We start from the raw sequence: 25,972 nt of genomic DNA on the forward strand, positions 1-25,972 counted from the left end.
TATAGGACATTGGCGAGACATCATCCAGAGAACTGTGCACATTTTTCTGTCCCTTTTGTCCCTTTACTTGGGTCAGAAAAGGTCCAATCGATTGATCCAGGGATGAAGGACTTGTCTGATGAAGAGAGATTGAGCAGTTTAGGCCTATATTCGCTGTAGTTTAGAAGAATGAGAGGAGATCAAATTGAGGTTTATAAAGTGCTGAAGGGAGTTGACAGAGTTGAGAGGATGTTTCCCTTGTGGGAGATTTTAGAACAAGATGCTATAGTTAGGCTATGGCGTGACAAATTTGACACTGAAATGAGGAGGAATTACTTCATTCAAAGATTCATGAATCTGTGAAAATCCCTGCCCCAGAGTGCAGTGGACACCGGAACACTAAACAAATTTGAGGAGGTGTTAGGATTTTAATTAGTAGTTGAATGAAGGGTTATGGGGCACGGGCAGGAAGGTGGCGATGAAGCCAAGATTAGATCAGCCATGATCATAATGAATGGCGAAGCAGGCTCAAAAGGGCTGAATTGTCTATTCCTGCTTCGAGTTTTTAATGTTCTTGTATGGCTGATCTAATTCAGCGACTGGTCAATGCTAGCCACAGGGTGGTGATAGTGGAAGATTTAGCAATTGTAATGCCGTTGAATGTCAAGAGGCAACAATTGGATTCTTTCTTATTGGAGAGGATCATTGCCCTGCACAGATGGGTGTGAATGGTACTTTCCACTTCTCAACCCAAGCCTGGATGTTGTCCAGGTCTTGCTGCATATGGACAGGTACTTCTTCAGTATTTGAGGAGATGCAAATGTTGGTGAACATTTTGCAATCATCCACTTCTGATTTTCTATATAGAGGGACGGTCATTAAGGAGGCAGCTGAAAATGGTTGAGCTGAGGAACTCCTTGATCGATTACTCACAAGTGACCTCCAACAACCAGAACCATCTTCCTATGTGCTTTGTAGGACTCCAACCAGTGGAGAACTTTCTTCCTGATTCCCATTGACTTCAGTTTTGCTTGGACTTTGAGATCTTGCACTCGGTCTCACCTCTGGAGATCAATTCTTTTGTCCATGTTTCGATCAAGACAATAATGAGGTCAGGAGCTGCGAGCTCCTGGTAAAACCCAAAGCATCAGTTCTGGAAGTTATCAACAAGCAGTTTGAAACCATAGTAGCAGCTATTGGAAACCAAAATTATTTTCTGATGTTTTAAAAAAAATAATTTTTATTCAAATTTTCACAAAAATGAAAACAATAACAGAAAATTCTAAGAACAAAAGGAACAGACCCTGGGTTGCTGCAGCTGCTGACCTTTTGTTTTTACCGTTCTGCCAGGAGATCTAAGAAAGGTTGCCATCTCCTGAAAAACCCCTGCACTGACCCCCTTAGAGCAAATTTCACCCTCTCCAATTTAATAAACCCCGCCATATCGTTGACCCAGGCCTCCACGCTTGGGGGCCTCGCATCCTTCCACTGAAGAAGAATCCTCCGCCGGGCTACTAGGGACGCAAAGGCCAGAACACCGGCCTCTTTCGCCTCCTGCACTCCCGGCTCCGCTGCAACCCCAAATATTGCGAGTCCCCAGCCTGGATTGACCCTGGATCCTACCACCCTCGATACCGTCCTTGCCACCCCCTTCCAAAATTCCCCCAGCGCCGGGCATGCCCAGAACATGTGGACATGGTTTGCTGGGCTCCCTGAGCACCTAATACACCTGTCCTCGCTCCCAAAAAACTGCCTCATACTCGTCCCGGTCATATGTGCCCTATGCAGCACCTTAAACTGTATGAGGCTAAGCCTCGCACAAGAAGAGGAGGAGTTCACCTTTTCTAGGGCATCTGCCACCGTCCCCTCCTCAATCTCCTCACCCAGCTCCTCCCATTTATCTTTCAGCTCCTCCACTGAGGCCTCGTCTACCTCCTGCATCACCTGGTACACTTCCGAGATCCTCCCCTCTCCAACCCATACCCCCGAGAGCACCCTATCCTGAACCCCACGCGGCGGCAGCAGAGGGAACCCCGCCACGTGCCGCTTGACAAACGCCCTTGCATGTATCTAAAGGTGCTCCCCGGGTGGAGCCCAAACTTCCCCTCCAGCTCACCCAGGCTCGCAAACTTCCTGTCTATGAACAGGTCCCCCAGCCTCCTGACACCTGCCCTGTGCCAGCTCAGGAACCCGCCATCAATTCTCCCCGGCACAAACCGGTGGTTCCCCCGTATCTGGGACCTCATCGAGGCCCCCACCTCCCCCCTGTGCCGCCTCCATTGCCCCCAAATCTTGAGGGTAGCTGCCACCACCGGGCTCGTGGTATACCTCGTTGGAGGGAACGGCAGCGGCGCCGTTACCAGCGCTTCCAGGCTCGTGCCCACACAGGATGCCATCTCCATCCTCTTCCATGCTGCCCCCTCCCCGTCCATTACCCACTTACGCACCATCGCTGCGTTGGCAGCCCAATAATGCCCACAGAGGTTGGGCAACGCCAGCCCTCCCCATCCCTGTCCCGCTCCAAGAACACCCGTCTCACCCTTGGAGTCCCGTGTGCCCACACAAACCCCGTAATGCTCCTGTTAACCCGCCTGAAAAAGGCCTTTGGGATAAGGATGGGGAGGCACTGGAACAGGAACAGAAATCTCGGGAGCACCGTCATCTTGACTGACTGCACCCTACCCACCAAAGACAGCGGCAGCATGTCCCACCTCTTAAACTCCTCCTCCATTTGCTCCACCAGCCTTGAGGTTTAGCTTATGCAAGGCCCCCCAGCTCCTGGCCACCTGAACCCCCAAGTACCTGAAGCTCCTCTCCGCCCTTTTCAGTGGGAGCCTCCCAATCCCCCCCTCCTGGTCCCCCGGGTGTACCACAAACAGCTCGCTTTTCCCAAAGTTAAGCTTATACCCTGAGAAATCCCCAAATTCCCAGAATCCCCATCACTACCGGCTTTTCTGATGTTTTAAGCCACTGCGCAGGAGTTGCATGGAGGATGGTTCTGGAGCTGTAAAATGCAGAGTTGAGATCAGTAAAGAAATCTTCAGTCTCTCAGCGAAATGAAAAGACTCCCATGAAATCTTATACCTTCATGAATAACTGGAGCAAAGAGAAATCAGAGTGAATATTGGAGAGAGGTGATGAACCTTTTTTTTATAAATGTTTTTTTATTGGATTTTTGAACAAGGTATAATTACCGTTATGTACACAGGATAAGAAACACACACACACACACATATGTATTATATATATATATATATATATATAGAGAGAGAGAAGGGCATCCCCAAACATACCAAAGAGAAGAAAATAGTACATAGTAAAAAAAAGGTTATGTAAAATACATATGCAACTATATTTTATCTATCCGTCCAGTTTGCAGACTCGTCCTGTATCTGCATGGGTGTCGCCCTACAACCCACAGATGTGCAGGGTAGGGGGATTGCCCACGCTAAAGTTCCCGTTAATTGGAAGGAAAATAATTGTGTACTCTAGATCTTAAAAGAAAAACCGTCCCAAACAGTATAATTAATAATAATCGTTTATTGTTGCAAGTGGGCTTCAATGAAGTTACTGTGAAAGCCCCTAATTATGAGCGTTGCTACCAATCATTGTGCTTACTCCCAGCATTGGCCACTGAAACCTTTCTCATGTTTTCACACCCTAATTTCTCCCTAGGCTGGCTGTAATGAGGATCATATACTCACCTGACATCACCAAATTCAGTCCAGGAGTTCAGCCAGCATTCTGTATGGCTCAACTGCACACACAAACTTTTAAAACTAGTGTTCCAGTTGTCCAAAGTACTAATAAGTGAAGTATGCGTTCTTGAAATTACAGTAGAATTATACATTGCATTCAACATTGTACCTTCTGTTAATTTGGTTACTATGCATATGGAACTGGAAGAAGTAGTTTTAGTTTGTAACTTGAATAGAACTTTGCTTTAAAGACTCTCTGCTGCCACAATTGACGGTTTTTGATGAATCCAATTAGTTGCGGCTTCAGATTACATTGCAATACTTGATATCCTTTCCTCATCCAAACTAGTTCCTCATCAGTTATGAGGGTAGATTTAAGAGGTTAGGACTATTCTCCCTGGAGAGGAGAAGACTAAGAGGAGATTTAATAAAGCTGTTCAAAATCATGAAGGGGTTGGACAGAGTGGATAGGGACAACCTGTTCCTGCTCGTAAAAGGATTGAGAACCAGTGGGCACATATTTAGTGATTTTCAAAAAAAACAAATATATGAGAAAAAATATTTTCACACAGGTAAATGATTAGGGTTTGGAATGCACTGCTTCGAAGTGTGGTGGAGGTAGGTTCAATCGAGGCACTCAAAAGCAATAGATGATTATTTGAATAGAAGCAAATGTGCAGGGTTATGGGGCAAGAAAATGGCACTAAGTATGATGCTCATTCAGATAGATGGTGCAGACATAATGCACCAAATGGCCTCCTGCACCATAACACTTGTGTGCCGTAATAGCACTGAGGACCTACAGTGGTTTGACCGGTCACACACATGGTTGCTCCAGCATGGTTATGTTGGTTTTGGAACTTGCTGCCTATTTGATGGGGGATTTTTGGTGACAAATTGTGAGGAGATAGTTGGGTGGTGGATTGTCCCCCAGTGCGGAATGACAACTTTGTACCAGACCCAGCAGAAGTCGGTGAAAGCCCTAGCTCAGGAGTTGGAGAAGCCTTGTGGCGCAGCAGTATTGACAAAGATGACGGAGGAGGAGGGGGGAGGGGGGGGGGGGGGGGGGGGGGGGGGGGTCGTCGTCAGTGGCCACATTGCAGATGGAGCAGCTTATGAGCTTTGTTGAAGATGAATGTCAACAACAGCAAAAGGAGATGCAAGGAGATTGGTCCAGAGCGATTTGAGGGTGCAGTAGCACCTCTTCGCGGATCTTTGGATCAAGGTGGTGAAGTGTCGAGAGGCACAGGGTGCGACGATAAAAGAAGTGGAGAAGACAATCTCAAACCAGAGTGACTGAATCGTATCGCTGAAGACTGAGCAGTTGATGCTGGGGGAAATGTGCACGGTGCTATGGGCAAGAGTAGACGACCAGGAAAATCAGTCCATATGGCAGAATTTGCTCATCATGGATCAGATGGAGCCACCACCTATGTGACGAAGGTGTTTGAGAAGTTTGTGGAAGAGAAGGTGTTTTGAGAGGGCCCCCGAAGTGGATCGGGCCCACCGGTCCTTGAAACAGAAGCTGAGGGCGAGGATATGATTTTGCGAATGCACAAGTTTCAAGATAAAGAAAAGATTCTGAGGTGGGCCATGGCAACTCGGGACTGTAGCTGGGAGGGGAATCCGGTCACTGGGCCGGGCCAAGAGGTGGACAGGATTCAACAGGGCCAAGCGACACTCTACTGGAAAAAGGTTTGGCTTGGGGTGTTGTATCCTGCCAAGTTGTGGGCAACTTTCAAGGGCCAGATGTGCAGGGTGGTGGGGAGGGTTGAAGAGGGGATTGGACGGCTAAGTGGAGTGGGGGGGATGAGCAAGATGGGTGGTGGAGGTTAGGTCCTTTGGCCTGGAATATCCGAGGACTAAATGGGTCGGTTAAAAGGTCAGAGGTTTAAAAAATAAATAAATACATTTTAAAGTGTCCAGTTTTTTTTTCCAATTAAGACACATTTTAGCATGGCCAATCCACCTACCCTGCACATCTTTGGGTTGGGGTGAGATCCATGCTGACAATGGGAGAATGTGCAAAGTCTACACAGACAGAGGCCTCAGGCCGGGATCGAACCTAGGTCCTCTATGATGTGAGGCAGGAGTACGAAACACTGCACCACCCTTGTCAAGGGTATTTAGAAAGTCTAAAGGCAGATGTGGTTTTCTTGCAGGGTAAAGGACCAGATGTGAATGAGGAGGGGATGGGTTGGACAAACGTTCCGCTCTAGGGTTGAAGCAAAATCCGGGAAGTTGCGACCTAGTTTAGTAAGTTGACATTTGTAGTGATCAAAAAGGTAGGTTGTAAGCAGTGTCTGAAAGGAGGAAAGCAAAATCGAGGCAAAGGAATTTGGGGAGGGAATTTCAAGACTTTCGGGCCTGGGAAGTTTAGGGCCCATGGTCACCAATGGCAGAAAAATGAAAACGGAGGATGATGAAAAGGTCGAGATTAGAGGATCTTAGATATTTCTGAGGGCTGGGGGAATGACTGATATGAGGAGGAGCCAGGCCACAGATGGACTCAATTTCAACAGTGAATCGGAGTTTTTTTTAAATGTCGAGTACCCAATTCATTTTTTCCAATTAAGAGGTAATTTAGCGTATTCAATCCACCTACCTTGCACATCTTTGGGTTGTTTGGGGGGGGGGGGGGGCAAAACCCATGGAAACACGGGGAGAATGTGCAAACTGCACACGGACAGTGACCCAGAGCCGGGATCGAACCTGGGACCTCGGCGCTGTGAGACTGCAGTGCTAACCCACTGCGCCACTGTGCTGCCCTATGAATCAGAGTTTTAAGCGCAGAAGGATGCCGTTCGCCCCATCGTGTCTGCTCTGGCTATCAAGCCCCAGAAGTTATCAGATTGAAAGCATCACTGAAGGTGACATGGTGGCGCAGTGTTTCACAGTGCCGAGGACCCGAGTTCGATCCCGACCCAGGTCACTGTCTGTGTGGAGTTTGCACATTCACCGTGTGCCTGCGCGGGTCTGTCCCCAACAACCCATAGATGTGCAGGGTAGGTGGATTGGCCGTGCTAAATTGCATTTTAAGAAAAAGAAAAGAAAAGCATCACTGAAATTGAAAGGAAGAATCTACAAGACAGTTGTGGGGTCAGTTTTATTATAAAGTGCGTGTTTAGGTCAGAGACCACAGAGGTGCTGGAATCAAATTTGGTGGATGTTAGGACATTAGGATTTTTGACTTCCAGTTTATGGAGGGTAGTATGTGGGAGGTTGGTCAAGATTGCATTAGACCAGTGTTTTTCAAACTTTTTTTTTCCGGGGACCCATTTTTACCAACCGGCCACCCAGGCCAGCTGATCGTCGCGACCCATGCTGGTCGACTTTCGCAACCCACGCCGCCCAAACTTTGTGACCCACCATTTTCACTTGCCTTTAATGAGACAGGTGAGCTTGCTAGGTCCTCACTATCTCATTTGTTTTGTTATTCAGTGTTGCATTCTGTATGGGTTATTCATCAGATGTCCTGGAGCTTACACCAGCACTGCTTTGACCTGTTGTGGACTCTCCTGAACAGCTCACTCAACCACTGCTTTGTCTTGTGGATTCCCCTGGACCACTCTCTCCAGCAGGTTTAGTTCTGAGATCCAGGCCTGTTTGTGTCTCTGCCCCTCTTTCTTATTACAAAACGATCCCTCTCTTTCTTATTACAAAACGATCCATTAAAATTTTTTCAGTCGTATTGCTTGTTTGACAAAATGGAGGAATCGCAATCGCGGCCAGAGCACGTGACGTCCTTGTTCGAGGCGCGTGACCTGCTCTCTGCCTCGCTTCAGGCAGGAAGACTGATTGAATTTCTCAGGAGGAGGCGGTGCTTCTCTCTGTGCTCCGGGCATGCGCACTGATGAGCGGGCACGCATGCGCAGCTCACCTGCATTTTTAAAGCTGTTCGCAGCCGGCATTTTTAAAGCTGCTTGAGTCGGCATTTTTAAAAGCTGGCTGCTGCAGCAGTTGCGTACTAATTCCTGTGATTGGGAACGCTGCGATGGATGGTTCCGCGACCCACCGCGGGTCACGACCCTGACTTTGAAAGTGACTGCATTAGAATAAGCAAGTATGGAGGTAAAAAAGGAATAAATGGGTATTTCAGCAGCAAAAGGGCTGAGACAGGGTTGGAGACTGGTGACATTATCAAGTGGAAAGAGGCCATCTTAGTGACCATACAGATATGTGGTTGAAAGCTTGTTTCTGGGGCAAATATATCACAATTGATAATCTGATTCAATCTCTGACAGTTGCTGGGGAGAGCAATGGAATTGATGTTGAGGAAGCAGTGTGTGCGCGGGGACCAAAGATGGTGGCTTCAACTTTCCAATATTTAATTGGAGAAAATTTCTGCTCTTTGAATACTCTATTTTACGATGGAGGGAGATGGAAGCAAACGTGCCTTCAAAAATGCTAACACTATTTAAAGTCGAGATTGAACAAGTTTATTTTGTGTTTAACCTTGTTATTTTTAAATTAAACAATTCAATTTCTCTTCAGTTAGTGGACAGTTGAGATAAATTTTCACTTTATTTGGGGTTATGAGAAGACAAATCCGCAAGTAGCCATATTATTGTGTTTAAATTCAGTAGAAATGTCCATTGGTAATATGTGCCTGAGATAATATTTTTGCTTGAGATAATATAGTGTGCATTGTGATCTGGTTAACACCAGTTATAAAGATCATTGGCATTCAAGAAAAATTTGGGAAGTAATTGGATTACCGTTACTCCTGCGCATACCATTCATCAATCTCAGATTAGTAATTCTTTGTAATTTTAGTCACTCCCTACAGATTGTACGATCTGTCAAGCATCATTCTCTACAATGTGCTAAAACAAACACCTACAAATCCTAGATGCATGCACCTGGTCAGCCAGTTAGATAAGTAATTCCATGTGAGTCTGATAGTTTGGGATTCAAACCCCAATTCAGGATTTGTGGTCATAATCTAGACCGATGCTTCACATTGCAGTACTGGGGGAGTGCTGCATCATCAGAGGCGCTGGCTTTTGCATGCGATATTAAAGCGCTCTTGGGTGGGCATGGCACAAGCCAGAGCAAAACTGGGGCGTTCTCGTATCCTGTCCAATATTTATCTTGCAAACTGCATCTTTAATTAAAACGGATTATCTGGTCATGTGCCTCATTGCTGTTTGTGGGACCTTGCTGTGCACAGACTGGCTGTCATGTTTTCTCTATTGCACCTGTGACTATCCTTCAAAACTACTTAATTGACAAATGCTTTGGGACATTTTGATCAAGAATGCTACTTTATAAATGTTGGTCTTTTATTGAATTATTTCTGTTTAATATTAATATTGTTGTCAATGTGGGCAGTGGTGGCGCAGTGGGTTAGTACTGTGGCCTCATGGCGTCGAGGTCCCAGGTTCAATACTGGCTCTGGGTCACTGTCCGTGTGGAGTTTGCACATTCTCCCCGTGTTTGCATGGGTTTCACCCCCACAACCCAAAAAAATGTGCAAATTAGGTGGATTAGCCATGCTAAATTGCCTCCTTAATTGGGAAACAATGAATTGGGTACTCTAAATTTAAAAAAAAATATTGTTGCCAATGTTCAATTTGTCCTCCGAGGAAACAAAGTTGATGGACATACATATGGTTATTATTTGGTTATATTACTGTGTCTTGTAGAATGATGGTTCTACGATTTAGCATAGAAAACAATATGGCTCTTTTCAAATGACCAAGCTTAAGTTTTGGATTCAGTGAAAGAATAAAATTAGCGACTTCTGGTGGCGGCATTTAAGAGGAGGTCGCACATTCGCTAGCTCCTGCTTGAGGCTTGATTTTTTTTTTTTTTGGAATTTAATGCCCGGTCCCAGGGGCAATTTTAGGTTAGATAATGTGCAGGAGGACATAAAGAAGGAGGATGTCCAAAACCCAAAGGAAAGCTGCCGTGAGAAAGGGGGGATTGACCTTTGTCATCGAGTGGAAGGGTCGGCTCAGCAACTGGAAGGATGGTGGAGGCTGGGTCGTTGGGTGGGACTGCATTGTTCACGGCAGAAAAGATGACCGAGGTGATGGTTGTGGAACTTGAAAAACAGTTTGCAAAGCACATGGAGGTGATGAGGAAAGAGATTATGGCAGTGTTGGAGGTCCCTGTGGGGGAGACGATTGCCCCAGTGAAAGCAGTGGTGTCGAGGGCATCAGCCGAGGTGCGGGAGCAGGGTGAGGAACTGAAGGGAGTGGAATAGACCTTGTCGCAACACAGTGATCAACTCACTTCAATGGGCGAGGAGCTGCGAGGAGCTGCAGAGGGTGGTGGAGGCCAACAAGGGTCTGCGAGCCAAAGTGAACGACCTGGAAAACCGATCTAGGTGGCAAAACCTGAGGATCGTGGGCCTGCCTGAAGGGGTGGAGGGCTCAAGGCCAACTTAGTATTTTGCCAAGTTGTTGGCAGAGCTGTTGGGGGAGGGGAAAGATCCCTCTCGGTATGAACTGGATCGAGCTTATAGGGCGTGGAGGCCTAAACCAAAAGTGAATGAGCTGCCAAGAGTAGTGATTATTTGTTTCCGTAGGTACCGCATGAAGGAGAAGGTCCAGTGTTGGGCAAAGCAGAAGCGGGAGGTGCAGTGGGCTGGAGCTGGTATATACCAGGACTTTACTGTGGAGTTGGCGAGTAGGCGGGCAGCCTCCGGCTGAGTGAAGACGACACTGTTTAACAGCAGGGTGTGGTTTGGCATAGTGTACCCAGCTAAGCTGAGGGTGACCTACAACTCCAAAGATTTTTACTGCAAGGTGGTTGAAGCGGAGGAGGCGTTTGTAAAGGCAGAAGGACTGGGGCAGAAATGGGACTGAGGATTGGTCTTCGATTGAGGGTGACGGCGGGTGGTTGAGGACTGCATGTAGCTCTATTTTTCACTTATTTGTTATATGTGCTAAATGAGTTGACGTTGTCTATTTGGGATTTTCTTTTGCAATGATGGTTCTTTGGGGTTTGTGTGTTTACACTGGGCATGTTTGATATTTGTGTGGCAGTGGTCCAGGATGTTTGGGCCTCTGGGAGCAGGTGACGTGTTGGTGATAATTTGGTAGCATGCTCTTGAGCTTGGCCTGATTGCAGTCCACAGCAACAATGATCAATGGCCGCAACCCCTGCCCCACCACACTCCCATTCACTGCCCAATTGGATTCATGTCGCATTACATCCACCCCCCACCATCTGGCCTGGACTTGCAAATTTCCACCAACCAGAAACCCTGGATAAACAGGGATATTCACTGCTTGCTGAAGTCTAGGTCTGTGGTGTTCAAGTCAGGTGACCCTGAGCTCCACAAGAAAGCCAGATGTGATCTAAAGAAATCCATCAAAGATGCCAAAAGACAGTATCGGACCAAGCTTGAGTCCCAGGCTAGCTCCACGGATCCCAGCTGTCTATGGCAAGCTCTGCAAGACAGAACGGGCTACAAAATGAAGGCATGTAAAATCGTCAGCTCCAACGCACCCCTCCCTGATGAGCTCGACGCATTCTATGCCCGCTTTGAGCAAGAGGTCAGCGAGCCCTCCACCCCAGAAGCCGCAGATGAACTTGTACCTGAGATCACCACTGCAGACGTCAGAGCAGCCTTTCCGAAGGTCAACCCATGGAAAGCCACTGGCCCGGATGGGGTACCCGGACGAGCACTCAGGTCTTGCATGGATCAGCTGGCGGGGGTATTCGCAGACATCTTCAACCTCTCTTTACAACAATCTGAGGTCCCTATCTGCTTCAAGAAGACGACCATCATCCCTGTACCAAAAAAAAGTCAAGCAACGTGGCTTAATGACTATCGTCCAGTGGCTCTGACATCCATCATCATGAAGTGCTTCGAAAGGTTAGTCATGGCACGAATCAACTCCAGCCTCCCAGATTGCCTTGATCCACTACAGTTTGCCTACCGCTGCAACAGGTCCACAGGAGACGCCTTCTCCATGGCCCTGCACTCTACCCTGGACCACCTAGATAACAAAGACACCTATATCAGACTCCTATATCGACGACAGCTCAGCCTTCAATATCACCATTCCTACGAAACTCATCTCCAAACTCCATGGCCTTGGCCTCGGCTCCTCCCTCTGCGACTGGATCCTGAACTTTCTAACCCACAGACCACAATCAGTAAAGATAAGCAACAACACCTCCTCCACGATCGTCCTCAACACCGGTGCTCCACAAGGCTGTGTCCTCAGCCCCCTCCTTATACTCCTTATACACCTATGACTGTGTGGCCAAATTCCCCTCCAACTCGATTTTCAAATTTGCTGATGACACCACAGTAGTGGGTCGGATTTCAAACAATGACGAGACAGAGTACAGGAATGAGATAGAGAATCTGGTGAACTGGTGCGACGACAATAATCTCTCCTTCAATGTCAACAAAACGAAGGAGATTATCATTGACTTTATGAAGCGTAGTGGAGAACATGCCCCTCTCTACGTCCATGGGAACGAAGTAGAAAGGGTCAAGAGCTTCAACATTTTAGGTGTGCAGATCACCAACAGCCTGTCATGGTTCTCTCCCCCCCCCCCCCCCCCCCCCCCCCCCCCCCCCCCCCTCCCCCCAATGCCGACGCTATAGTTAAGAAAGCCCACCAACGACTCTACTTTATCAGAAGACTGAGGAAATTTGGCATGTCAGCTACGACCCTCACCAACTTCTACAGATGCACCATAGAAAGCGTTCTTTCTGGTTGTATCACAGCTTGGTATGGAGCCTGCTCTGCCCAAGACCGCAGTAAACTACAAAAGGTCGTGAATGTCGCCCAGTCCATCACGCAAACCAACCTCCCATCCATCGACTCTACCTATAATTCCCGCTGCCTCAGAAAGGCAGCCAGCATAATTAAGGTCCCCACGCACCCCAGACATACTCTCTTCCACTTCCTTCCGTCAGGAAAAAGATACCAAAGTCTGAGGTTACGTACCAACCGACTCAAGAACAGCTTCTTCCCTACTGCCATCAGACTTTTGAATGGACCTACCTCGTATTAAGTTGATCTTTTCTCTACACCTTGCTATAACTTTAACATTATATTCTGCAATCTCTCCTTCCTTCCTTATGTATGGTATGCATTGTTTGTACAGCATGCATGAAACAATGCTTTTCACTGTAAGAGAAGAGCTACTTGTTCCACACTGTAACCAATCACTGTTTATCGATGTTATATTTTGTCAATGTACTCTGATTATTCTTTTTGTCTACTGTGTAGATACTGTGTACGTTCCCTCGGCCACAGAAAAATACTTTTCACTGTACTTCGGTACATGTGATAATAAATCAAATGAAATCCAATATTAGTTGAAAGGTGTTTCAAATATGCAAGACCGTTAATGCTGTCCTATTTTTCATTACAGATCATCTTTTGGTGGATGGACTACTTCACTTCCAGAAAGCATAGTCAATGACGTGGATTACTTCAGTTTTCTGTTTTCTACACTGACAGGTGTTAACTGTTCAATTTTCTTCTACTTGCATTTAAATTTATTTTTAGAAATATTTTTATTGAACCTTTGTAATTTTATACAAATTGCAACCCCAATAGCACATATAACAATAGCAATGTAAAAACAAAAAGGAAAGAGAAACCCCCTCCCCATTAACAGCTTACGGTGACCAGCTCTTTAAAGTGCAGTATAAATGGCTGCCATCTACGATAGATCCCATCAATCGACCCCTTCACTGTGAACTTGACCGTCACAAGGTACAAGATCACCCAACCATGCTGCGGTGCTCGGCCATCTCGCTGGCCTTCAACTCAACAGAGTTTGCTCCGAGCCAGCAAGGAGGCGAATGCTAAAACATCCAGCTGGTCCAACACCACAAATACAGCTACCAGCGGCATGGCTATAGATTCACATTCAGGATAGGAGCATACGAATCGGAGCCATTCAGCCCTTCAAGCCTGCTCTGCCATTCAAACCTGCTCTGCCATTCAATCAGACCATGGCTGATTGCTTTCTGGTCTCCAATCCACCTCCATAACTCTTCCCCATATCCCCCACTCCGCTCCCATTTACTACTCACCCCTCCTTCTCTCGCTATCAAACTGGCCCCCACCCTGGGTCCCTGTCCAATATTCCTGCAAACAATAGCCAACACTCTATTCCCACCATCATGCCCAAGCCCCCACAAAATCCAGAACCCTCTCTCCCCTCCAAATGAAACGTAACAATTCCCTTTTTTATTATTTACCCCCCACCAACAGAGCAAAAGTAACACATACAACACCAGAACATACAGCACCATTGATACAAATTACAAATACCCCTCCTTCGTACACATAGTCCTCGTCATAGTGGCCCCAACTTCTTCTACCTGATGAACGTCTCAGCATACTCTATGTCAAAGAAGTGGTCATTTGACTGCATTGTGACCCGCAGTCGCGCCAGGTACACCACACCAAATCTCAAGCCCTTATTATAAAATACTGCCTTCGTCCTGTTGAAGGCTGCATGCCTCTTCACCAACTCAGTCCCAATGTCTTGGTATTTTCGCACCATCTTCCCATCCCAGTCAATATTGCAAACTTTCTTCGCCCATTCCAAAACCCTTCCTTTGCTAACTGGAAGCGGATTATCACCACTTGTGGTAGCTCAGTCAGCAGTAGCTTTTGCCTGAGCGCACGATGCACTCTATCCAGCTCCGGAAGGGCGAATACTTTGTCCCCTCCCACCAGTTGAGAAAACATTTCGGCAAAATAATGGGTCGGCTTCGAGCCCTCTACTCCCTCCGGCAACCCCACCAACCTGAGGTTTAGACGCTGTGATCTGTTCTCCAAAAAAGAAAATGCTGGAAAATCTCATCAGGTCTGGCAGCATCTGTAGGGAGAGAAAAGAGCTAACGTTTCAAGTTCAGGTGACTCTTTGTCAAAACAAATTACTGCAGATGAGTCCAGATGACTCTTTGTGAAAGCAAATTACTACGGATGCTTGAATCTGAAATCAAAAAGAAAATGCTGGAAAATCTCAGCAAATCTGGCAGCATCTGTAGGGAGAGAAAAGCTCTTTTTTGGTTTCAGATTCCAGCATCCACTGTAATTTGCTTTTATCCAGTAATATTTTTGGTTTTGATTACAATCTTCACCCCATGTCTCATCTGAAACATGCTTGCCATGCTCCTAATACCACCATCCAAGTCAGTTGGTTAATATGGAGGGTTGCTTTCTGTTGGACTGTCTATAAATGGGAGCAATATGGGCGGCATGATAGCATAATTGTTAGCACTGTTGCTTCACGGCGTCAGGGTCCCATGTTCAATTCGCTTGGGTTGAGTCTGCACGTTCTCACCACATCTGCGTGGGTTTCCACCGGGTGCTCTGGTTTACTTCCACAGTCCAAAGTTGTGCAGGTTTGGTGGATTGGCCATTCCAAATTGCCTTTAGTGTCTGAAAACGATTAGGTGGGGTTCCTGAGTTATGGGGATAGGAGGAGGTGTGGTGCTTTTTCCAAGGGCTGGTGCAGTCTTGATGGGCTGAATGGCTCCCTTCTGCATTGTAAATTCTATGATCCTATTAAAGAGTGTGAAGAATAGTAGATCATCTGAAATCAATCTTTGGAATTTGCCATGAGTGACTGGTTTCCAACCTGAACCATATCCTTCAACAACTTATTTTTTGAAAGCTTGGCACTAATTCCTCCTAATGCAGCATTTCAGATTACTTCAGATACTGTGAAGCACCTTATCAAAGGCTTTCCCGAAAGTCCAAAGTCTACCTGATTTCCCTCATACACCACCATAGGGACAGCACGGTAGCATTGTGAATAGCACAATCGCTTCACAGCTCCAGGGTCCCAGGTTCAATTCCGGCTTGGGTCACTGTCTGTGCGGAGTCTGCACATCCTCCCCGTGTGTGCGTGGGTTTCCTCCGGGTGCTCCGGTTTCCTCCCACAGTCCAAAGATATGCAGGTAAGGTGGATTGGCCATGATAAATTGCCCTTAGTGTCCAAAATTGCCCTTAGTGTTGGGTGGGGTTACTGGGTTATGGGGATGGGGTGGAGGTGTTGACTTTGGGTGGGGTGCTCTTTCCAAGGGCCGGTGCAGACTCTATGGGCTGAATGGCCTCCTTCTGCACTGTAAATTCTATGATCTGTGATAGTGCCTTGCTCAAAAAACTATCCGGTTTGTAAGGCCTGACCTATTTTTCCAAGACCATGTTCTGCATTTCTAATGGACTCTTCCCCTTCTCAATTATAATACAGGACATTTCTAACAATCCCTTCTAGCATCTTCCCAATGATGGATGCCAGGCTGATAGACCTGTACTTCTCTGGCTCTGATTTGGCACTATTACTTTGAAAATAGGAACTGCAAGAGTTAGCTTCCACTGTAACTGTTCCTGACTATTGTACTGTTGAAGACACATGCAAAGGGCTCATCTCTAATTATCCTTGGATGTGTATAATCTACAACTGGAGCCGTGTCAGTTTTACACAGATAGCCAGCACACAGCCAATAAGAAATACCCTGCCCATTGTTTAGTCATGATTGTTTTGCCTTTTGGAGAATTGACTGCCCAAAGGATCCCAAGTGATAGGTCTTCCAATAGGAGGGCTAAAGAAATTTTTACCGTTATCCCAAGAAACACTGCATCATAATAAATATAACTTTTGTTGTGATATCATAGATATTGACACATGCTAACAATGGAGTAATTGAAAGGTTGCACCGCAGAAGGCCATTTACCTTGTTGAGTTTTCTGTGAGAGTAATGATTTAGTGCCACTCCACTGCCATTTCCCTGTAGCTCTGTAGAATAGACTTCATTGTAGGTACTAGGAAAGGATTTACAACATTAGAAACTATGGAAGGCAATTTTAACCCTAATTTTCAGAATGTTTTGACTACTAATTAGGGATATAATCAAAGGGGTAATTTTAAAAATGTGATTTTGCTAAAAGCTTATAGAAAAATTGTTTGTTTTCTATATTGCAGGATTCTCAGGAGAAGAATTGACTTGGCTTCAGAGCAGCAGCAGTAATCCTCATATAAGCCAGTCCCAGTTTTCATCTGTGCGCCTTTATGTAACTGATCTTGACCAGTTTGTACATCACTGGGCCTTGACTGAGGTAACTCATTAGACTTTGCGAGGAGCATGAATACTAATGATAGGCAGCACAGCCTAAGCTTTGTTTTTTTTCCTTTTTTAGAAGTATTTTTTAAATGCCCAATTTGTTTTTACAATTAAGGGGCAATTTAGTGTGGCCAATCCACTCACCCTGCACATCTTTGGGTTGTGGGGGGTGAGACCCACGCAAATACTGGGAGAGTGTGCAAACTCCTCACGAACAGTGACCCGGGGCCAGGCTCGAACCTGGGTCCTCAGCGCCGTGAGGCAGCAGTGACAGCCAGAGCTTTATGGTGTCCCTTCACATCAGCAAAGGATTTGTGGTTTAGACGTAACACTGCTTTTAATAAGCCTTCAGAATTGCATTCTTAAATGTCTATATTCTTTGCAAGTTTTGACGTGCAATATTTCACCGAGTCATACATGGATACTTTCTACATAGTTAAGAATAGTCCTGAAAAGTACATCATCTCGCAGATCTCGGTGCAAAAGTATATCCAGGAAAAAGGTCCTGGGAAGTAATTTTTTTTTTTTTTTTACAGTGCCTAATTATTTTTTTTCCTATTAAGGAGCAATTTAGAGTGGCCAATCCACCTATCCAGCACATTTTTGGGTTGTGGGGATGGAACCCACGCAGACACGGGAAGAATGTGCAAACTCCACACAGACAGTGACCCGGGGTCGGGATCGAACCCAGGACCTCGAGCGGCGTGGGCAGCAGTGCTAACCACCGTGCCGCCCAAGTTGCTGGAAAATTAATTTTTAAAAATATGTAATTTTGTTTTCGAATGAATGCTGTGCATCTATACACAAATGTTTTTCCTCCGAGATGTAGAGGAACAGGCCATCCGCATAAAATGAGACTCTGTGCTCTCTGCCTCCTCTTCGGATGCCCTTCCAGCCTTTTGCGTCTCGCAGAGCGAACGCCAGAGATTCGATTGCTAGAGTGAACGAGCTGAGACAAGGGCCTTGTGCCTCTGTGCAGCTGGAATTATTCACAGCTGGTGGCGTTGGTCTGAAAGCTCGCCTTGGAGGTGTTGTACAGGAGTTTCACCCAGGAAGTGCACCTTGTCCCTAACCCAAACCGCTCCTGTACCTCAGAGGTACTTCCATTAGACTCTCTCGAAGACATTTTCTGTGTCCAGGGAGAGGATCACTTTTGGTGTTCTCTCCCTGGATGGGGTCATCATTATATTCAGCAGCTGCCTAGTGTTCACAGTTAGCTGTCTACCCTTGACGAAGCCCGTCTGGTCCTCTGTGATCACCTCTGGTAAGCAGTTCTCCAGTCTCTTAGCCAGGACTTTCACGAGTATCTTTGCATCCACATTGAGCAGCGAAATGGATATATATGATTCGCATTTAGTTGTTTTTTTTTGTCTTTTTTGGGTATCAGCGATATTGTAGCCCATGTTAGCGTTGGAGGCAGGGTGCCCCTTTCAATCGAATCGGTGAACATTTCCCGTAGGTGTGGGGCCAAGGTTGTCCCTGCCCCTTTCAGCCTGCATGGAGTTAATACTCTCCATGATTTCTCCCAGTTGTATTGGTGCTTCCATCGTTCCCCATGACTGGCATTTCCAGTCCACCGAGGAACCGTTTAATTCCCGCAGTGCCCTCAGGGTGGTGGTGGTGGGGGGGCTCAGCGGTAAACAATCCTCGGTAAAAGGCCTCAAATGCTTGGTTGACCTTTTTTGCTTCGGCTACCAATCCACCTCTGCTGTCCTTTACCTGGTCTATCTTCCTCGTGGCTGCCTGCTTTCTCAGCTGGTGAGCCAACAGGCGGCTATCCTTCTCTTCGTGTTCATAGAAGATCCCCCCCTGTGTTTGGCAGAGTTGGTGTACTGCTTTCCTGGTGGATAGAGGTTAAAGTCCATTTGTAGCTTTTTCCTCTCCGCCAAAAGCTGTAGGGTCGGGGCCTCAGAGTATTTTCTGTCGACCTCCAGGATGGAGTCTGCCAGTTGCTGCCTAGATACCCTCTCTTCCCTTTCTCTACGAGCCTTGTAGGTGATAATATCTCCCCATATCATCGCCTTCAGTGCCTCCTAGAATGTGGAAGCTGAGACTTCCCCTTAGTTGTTAGTGATGTACTCACCGATGGCCTGTGATATTTTCTGGCAGAAGACCTTATCGCCCAAAAGGTCCGTGTCCATGTGGGGCGCTGGGTACGGCCTGTCTCCAAGCTCACATCCATGTAATGTGGAGCGTGGTCGGAGATGACTATTGCGGAGTGTTCCACTCTGACTATTTCTGGAAGCACTGGGCGGTATTCTCCGCTCCCGATAAAAATCGCGATGGCCGTCGTGAAATCGGCCGAGGTTCACGATGGCCTCGGGGCCCGCTCCCCGCACCTAATTCACCCCCACCCGGGGGGCGAGGAGCAGGCCTCCGTCTTTCCCGGCCGCAAAACAGCGCATTTGTGAGGTCATGCGCGGGTTGCCGGTTCCAACCCGCGCATGCGCGGATGACTTCATCACGCAGACGGCATGAACACGTGCATGCGCGGTGCCGTCTTTCTCCACCGCCACCCGGCAAGATCAAGCCGCCACGTCTAAGGGAAATAGTGCGTCCGTTTTGGACGCTGGGCCGACGATCGGTGAGCACCGATCGCGGGTCTGTCCCCTCCCGAGCACAGTCGCGGTGCTCCCGTCCAAATCGGGCCCCTAGATGCCCCAAACGGGCATCTGGCGCCCGTTTCACGAATGTAGCGACCAGGTGTGGTTACTGCCGTGGTGAAATGGGCGAGCGGCGATTTTTCCGAGCCGGGGGGGAGGGGGGGCGTAAAAAATGTCAGGAGGCCCTCCCACGATTCTCCCACGCCACATGGGGAGCGGAGAATTCTGCCCACTGTTTTCCCCACTGCAAAGAAGCAATACGAGTGCATACTTTATGCACCGGCGAAAAGATCAACAATTCCCTATCACTGTGGTGCAGGAACTGCCATGGGTCCACTGCCCCCATCTGTTCCATGAAAATTCCCAGTTCCCTAGCCGTGCCCTGCCATGGGTCCACTGCCCCACCTGCTCCCTGAAAGTTCCCATGCCTGTCTTTTTCCCCGTTTTGGGATTTGATCGCTCTGTCAGTGGATCCTGTACTCAGTTGAAGCAGGATCAGTCGGTGTGTGTCGATGTCGGGGATTTCCGCTATGGTCTTTTTCATGAAGTCCATGTCGTCCCAGTTGGGAGTGTACACGTTCACCAGAACTACCGGTGCCCCGTCCAGGACACTGTTGACCATGGCATACCGTCACCCTTGGTCCATAACCGTCCTTGTTGCTGTAAACACTGTCCTCTTGCTAATCACTATTGCAACCACCCCCCAACCCTCGTCCTGTAACATGAGTGATACGTCTAGCCCTTATCTACAGTTGGTCCTTCTTCCTCTGATATGTCCCCCGACATTCCTATTGGGGTTTTTTTGTCTCCCTTCCGGGAGCTGCTTTGTGGCCCCCTATGCTATCATACTTCCTGTGCTAGCTATCTATGCTGGTGTGATGGCCCCCTCCCGGGGCTGATCTTACCCCTGTCCCACGCCCGCCGACTATCCGCTCTCTATGCCTCATCCTCACCTGTGTTCCGCTACCCTCATCCTTCCCTGTAATCTGGTCTTTCTGATCAAAGCAAGGCAGCACAAACATATCATGTGTCCCATCAAGTTTCTTTCTCTCTCTCTTTCCTCCTCTACTTCGCCTTCATCGATGCCTCGCCTGCTCCTTGTCCAGGCTGTTCGACCAAACAAACTCGTCCGCCTCCGCCGGGGTGTTGAAATAATGTTCCTTATTGTGGAACGCGACCCAGAGCCTGGCTGGGAACAGGAGCCGGTGAATCATGCGCATGTGTTCTGTGGTTGCGAGAAGCTGAAGAGATACTGGGATGCAGTATTTGGGATGCTATCCAAGATAGTGCGGGTGAGGTGAAGCCGGACCCAATGGTGGCGATTTTTGGGGTATTGGAAGTGCCGGAGCCTCAGGAGGGGAAGGGGGCCGATGTTGTGGCCTTCGCCTCTCCAATTGCCCAGCGAAGAATCCTGTTAAATTGGAGGTTGAATATGCCGCCGGGAGTGGCAGCCTGACTGGAGGACTTGTACAACGTTCTTTGGTTGGAGAAGATTAAGTTTGAGTTGAGGGGGTCAGTGGAGAACTTTGAGTTGCGGTGGGTTATTTGAGGAATTATTAGTCGTGGGGGGGAGGAAAGCGGATAGAACTAAAAAAATTGCGCAAAATGTGGACTGAGATTGTATGGAGTGTGTATTTTATGTTTTGCTCTTGTTATATGTGTTTGGAATTAAATATCTTTAAAAAAACAAATTAATACACATTATGGCTGGGGCCCTACCACTACACTAGTCACTGCCTACCACTTGGAAAAAGACCTATTAATTCCTGTTCTTTGTTCCTCAGTTCATAAGATATAAATAAGAACAAAACATAATACAGCAGAGGAACAGGTTCTTCACCCCTCCAGGCCTGCGCCGACCATGATACCTGCCTAAACTAAAACTGTCTGCATCGACAAAGTCCGTATCCTTTCATTCCCACCCTATTCGTATGTTTGTCTAGACGTCCCTATCGTACCTACTCCCACCACCTCCCCAGGCAGCGCATTCCATATATTTACCACCCTCTGTATAAAAAATCTTGCCTCACACATCTGTTCTAAACTTTTCCCCACCCACTTTAAACCTATGTCCCCCTAGTACTTGACTCTCCTACCCTAGGGAAGAGCATCTGACAGTCCACTCTGTCCATGCCACTCCTAATCCTGTAGAGCTCGATCAGATCGCCTCTCAACCTCCGTCGTTCCAGTGAGAACAGAGTTTATCTAACCTCTCCTCATAGCTAATACCCTCCATACCAGGCAACATCCTAGTAAACCGTTTCTGTACCCTCTCCATATAGGAGCAGAATTAGGCCATTTGGCTCATTGAGATTAAATAGACAATCTCATCCTGACCTTAACTCCACCGTCCTGCCTGTTCTCCATAACCCTATAACCCATTACCAATTAAAAATATGTCTACTCCTTAAATGCTCACTTCTTAGCATCCTTCTAAATTCTAGAGAGTTTTGGCCTAAACTGTTCAATCTATCTTCATAGGAAAAACCCCTTATCTCTGGAATTAACCTAGTGAACCTCCTCTGAACTGCCTTCAATGCCACTACATCTTTCCTCAATTAAGGGGACTAAACTGTGCACGATACTCCAGGTATGGTCTCATCAATGCCTTGTACACATGCAGCAACACTTCCTTCCTTTAGCTATAAATGACAACATTCCATCTGCTCTCTTTATTATCTGCTGTACCTGCATGCTAGTTTTCTGTGACTCATGAACGAGGACGGCTGTGCATCGGAGCATCCCAAAGTCTCTCCCCATTTAGATAATAAGTTGCCATCCCATTTCTCCGACCAAATTGCATGACCTCACAACATTAAACTCCATCTGCCACATTTTGGCCTGCTCTCCTAACCTATCGATATCTATTTGTAAGGTTCTTATTTCCTCATTGCAACTTAAATCCCACCTATTTTTGTGTCATCTGAAAATGTGGTCATGGTACCTTCTGTTCCTGTATCTAAATCGTTTATATACATTGTAAATGGTTGGGGTCCAAGGACCGAACCCTGTGGCACCCCATGAGTTACGTCTTGCCATCCAGAAAAAGACCCATTTATCCTGACTCTGTCTCCTGTCCGTCAGCCAATCTTCTATCCAAACTCAAATTATCCCTAATCCTATGTGATCTAACCTTGTGAATTAACCCTGTGTACGGCCGAAGGTCCAGATATACTACAGGATCCTCATTATCAACTTTGCCTCTTACATCTTCGAAGAATTCTAGCAAATTAATCAAACATGATTTGGCAAAATGCAGAGCTGAGCCTAAGCAGGCAAAGTCGGCCTGAGACAAAAAGGGATGCGATTTGTTTGCACTGGCAGAATATTCCGCGATAGTCGCACCCCGTTTTTGTTTAGGGCTGACTTTGCCTGGTTAAACTCAGCCCTCTGTTTTGCCAGATCTGCCCCAATGTCTTGGTAAATTCAGATTTTATGCCCTTCCCATGTGCTCTCCCTAGTCGGTCTTGCCCACCGCCGGATCTTCTCCCGGTCCTGATATTGGTGCAGCTTCGTGATGATCGCTCTCGGCTGCTTCCCCGCTTAGGGCTTCGGCCTGTGTCGATCTCCAGCAGAGAGCGTGGCTGAATTGGAGTGCAACTGGTCGTCATACTATAATTTTTGTGCCAACCCTATCTTTGTTGCATTACAATGTGTGTGCAGCATACAAATTTATCCGTTCCTTCTCCTATTTCTCAGTATATGAAAAAATATTAAATATATTTTTTATGTCACATTGGTAATGTTGTGAGTGGCTTCTAAATGCCCTTGGCAAATCTCTAAAGTCTACCATCCTAATAACAACATTGAGGCACAATTTCTTTCAGCTGAATATCAAGAAGACCAAGGGCATTGCTATTGACCCCCATTGGAAACAGCCAATTCCCTGGCTCTTAACTCATGCTGGCCATTCTACGCTAGACATTGTTGCTAGATGTGAGTTTTGACCCACACTGTTCATCAGCAAGTGTACGAGCTTCTAGTTCTGCAACATCTGTCTCTGACTCTACATCAGCCCCTCCTTTGAAAGCTTTACCAATGCTTGGATAAATTTGGTATGCAAGTTTTTTTGAAATAATTTAAAAAAAGTAGAGTACCTAATTCTTTTTTCCAATTAAGGGGCAATTTAGCGTTGCAAGTCTACCTAGCCTGCACATCTTTGGGTTGTGGGGGGAGATCCACGCAGACACGAGGAGAATGTGCAAACTCCACACGGACAGTGACCTGGGGCCGGGATCGAACCTGGGGCCTCGGCGCTGTGAGGTAGTAGTGTTAACCACTGTACCACCGTGCAGCACAGGTATACAAGTTGAGAAAGTTACATGTTAGAAATAAATATTCCTGTTTGGCCACGTTGGTATTTGATCTTCTATCAGAGCTGACAGATACCATGTAAAACTCCCTATATTGTGCTCCGATAATTTATCAAACTGCAATTTGAAAAATGTGTCTCCTTTTTACTCTAAACTAAGTTATCTCCATTTTCCACTCAATCCACCTTTTTGACTGATATTAGCAGTTGGGTAGTCTTGCATTCTATCTCCCACGAAGAACTGGCATGGACCTATCCAATCTCCCATCACATTCAGATACATGCATTTCAATTAATGCATCAGACAGGATTACATTCAATTGTAGCTTGTAAGGATCCTACTGCTAATTCCTGTCTGTCCCTTGTTTTTCCTTTTAATTTCTGTTATTCTGCTATTCCAATATTTGTGCCTGGACAGTAAATGGGACCTATGCCTTTAAGATGGACTTCACCTTTAATTTAAAAAAAAGAAGACAGTCCAGCAGGATGTGCTATTTGATCTGACACCACTTGATGGACTTGGCTGGCGTCCAATGAGCTGTTTTACCATTGCTGGGTCTTAGCTGGTACTCGATGCTGATTGGTGCGGGCCATTCTGGAATGTTTCTTTCCCTGTGAGACTGTGTTTTCAATTTTAGTTGCGTTTGAACTCCGACCTGAAGGAGATTCTTTTGAGTTGCTTGCTCCCTGAAAAGGTCAACTTCGCTCAAACACCTGGTTGGGACTCTGTCCTCTGGCTTTATTGAGGAGAAAACATTCTAGTGAATCTGGAAACCAAGTACGAGTAAAACCCAGGCTGAGAACTAGGTTTGAGGTGAGGCAAAGAAAATCTTAAGGAAATCCAGACAGGCCACCATCTAAATGCAGTGCCGGTAGTTTAAGTGCCCTTTAAAAAATCTTGTGTGGGGAACTCTGTTCTTGTCTCGGAAAGGCTGTTCATTATTTTGGTGGAGCCGGAAACAAATGAGAATTGCACAGGCCTGAGGCTGTGAGGGGATCCTGCAGCTGGAAATTCTCACTGAATGCCGCTGCCAGTAGATCCTCATTAGCGATCCAACCGGTGGTTCCAATCAGTCCAGATCCTGGAAGGACAGCCTGCTGCTGCAATTATTTCAACATCCGAAACCAGAACACACATCTTTCATTTTGTATTAATCCTTTTATTATTTTTACCGCTCCCTCACCCTCTGTGTATCTGTGTTGTGTGTGTTTGGATAGAGGGTGGGGCGGTAAAATAAAAGTGGTGGGAGTAGTAGATTAACTGGCCGTTATTATAAGTAGTGCATGTCTTATCTTTATTTTTGTTATAAATAAACAATTGTTGTTTTTCACGTGCAAATTTGGTCCCCGTAAGTCATTGGAGCTGTCAAGGGCTAAAGGTTTCAGAAACTATGTACAAATTCTTGGTTAATTCACTTGTGCTGGGACTTGAGGGTCTGTGGGGCTAGAATCGACCAGGCACTAGTCCACAGTGTCGTAACAACTGTCAGAAATAAAATAATACATTTGGAAATTTTATGGCATGAAGGTGGATGTTTGTATTCTGTTAGTAGTTGGATTACAGATGTTTGTTTCCCTTGCAAATTGTTTCCAAAAGTTTCTGAATTTCAAGTGCTTAGTAATTTAAATCTTCTGATCTGAGCCAAACCCTTGCAATGAAGACCTCTTAGCAGCATCTACAAATGTTTGCTAATATTGTCCTGTCAAATCTATTTACTTCTTGCAGTGTAAACAGGACCTGACTGAATATATTTCTCATCGTAAGATCGAGAGCCCCATAGAATGAGACATTGGCTTTGGAAGCGAAACTAATCCGGTTACTTCACCACCTGGAAATATCTAGCTTTCTATAATTCCACTGAACATGTTCTGGATCAAGTCTCTGTTTAACAATATGTTTGTATCAGCCAGCTTTTAGATGGGTGGCGGGGAGGGTTCCAGTTATTTAGAACCATATAGTATCAGTAAAATTGATTTTTGGTCTATGTGAGCAATGTGCTTTAATTGATTTCCCCCATTAACTTTTAATCCCCTTATTAGCATTGCTAGTCGTATGAATTTGAAATAGGTTTTAAGTTGTCAGTAATGGAAATTAAAATGTCTGTTAGCTATTAATGAAACCTTTTAATGAAATTAAAATGTCTGTTAGCTATTAATGAAATATAACACCCTTGGCTTTCTAAATAATTCTGTGCTCAAGTACTAAATATAATGAAATTTGCTTTTGAGATAGTTTATAAATGATTCACTGTTTTTCTTGCTAAATTCTTGAGATTTTTCACACTGTAACTTTGTACAAGATTAGATTCTAACA

The 25,972-nt window shown here is 46.3% G+C and overlaps 1 protein-coding gene across 5 annotated transcripts in view; it reads left to right on the forward strand.

Moving 5' to 3' along the window:
• tex10 (testis expressed 10) overlaps positions 1-25,972 on the forward strand; it is a 152,327-nt gene that overhangs the window by 61,410 nt on the left and 64,945 nt on the right. For all 5 annotated transcript variants that reach the window (XM_038797647.1, XM_038797644.1, XM_038797646.1 and 2 more), the window contains exons 10-11: positions 13,029-13,117; positions 16,605-16,738. In XM_038797647.1, coding sequence (XP_038653575.1) covers positions 13,029-13,117; positions 16,605-16,738 — 223 coding nt within the window. The remainder of the gene's footprint in view (positions 1-13,028; positions 13,118-16,604; positions 16,739-25,972) is intronic.

The sequence above is a fragment of the Scyliorhinus canicula genome, chromosome 5 (assembly GCF_902713615.1).
Source record: "Scyliorhinus canicula chromosome 5, sScyCan1.1, whole genome shotgun sequence".
NCBI lineage: Eukaryota > Metazoa > Chordata > Chondrichthyes > Carcharhiniformes > Scyliorhinidae > Scyliorhinus > Scyliorhinus canicula.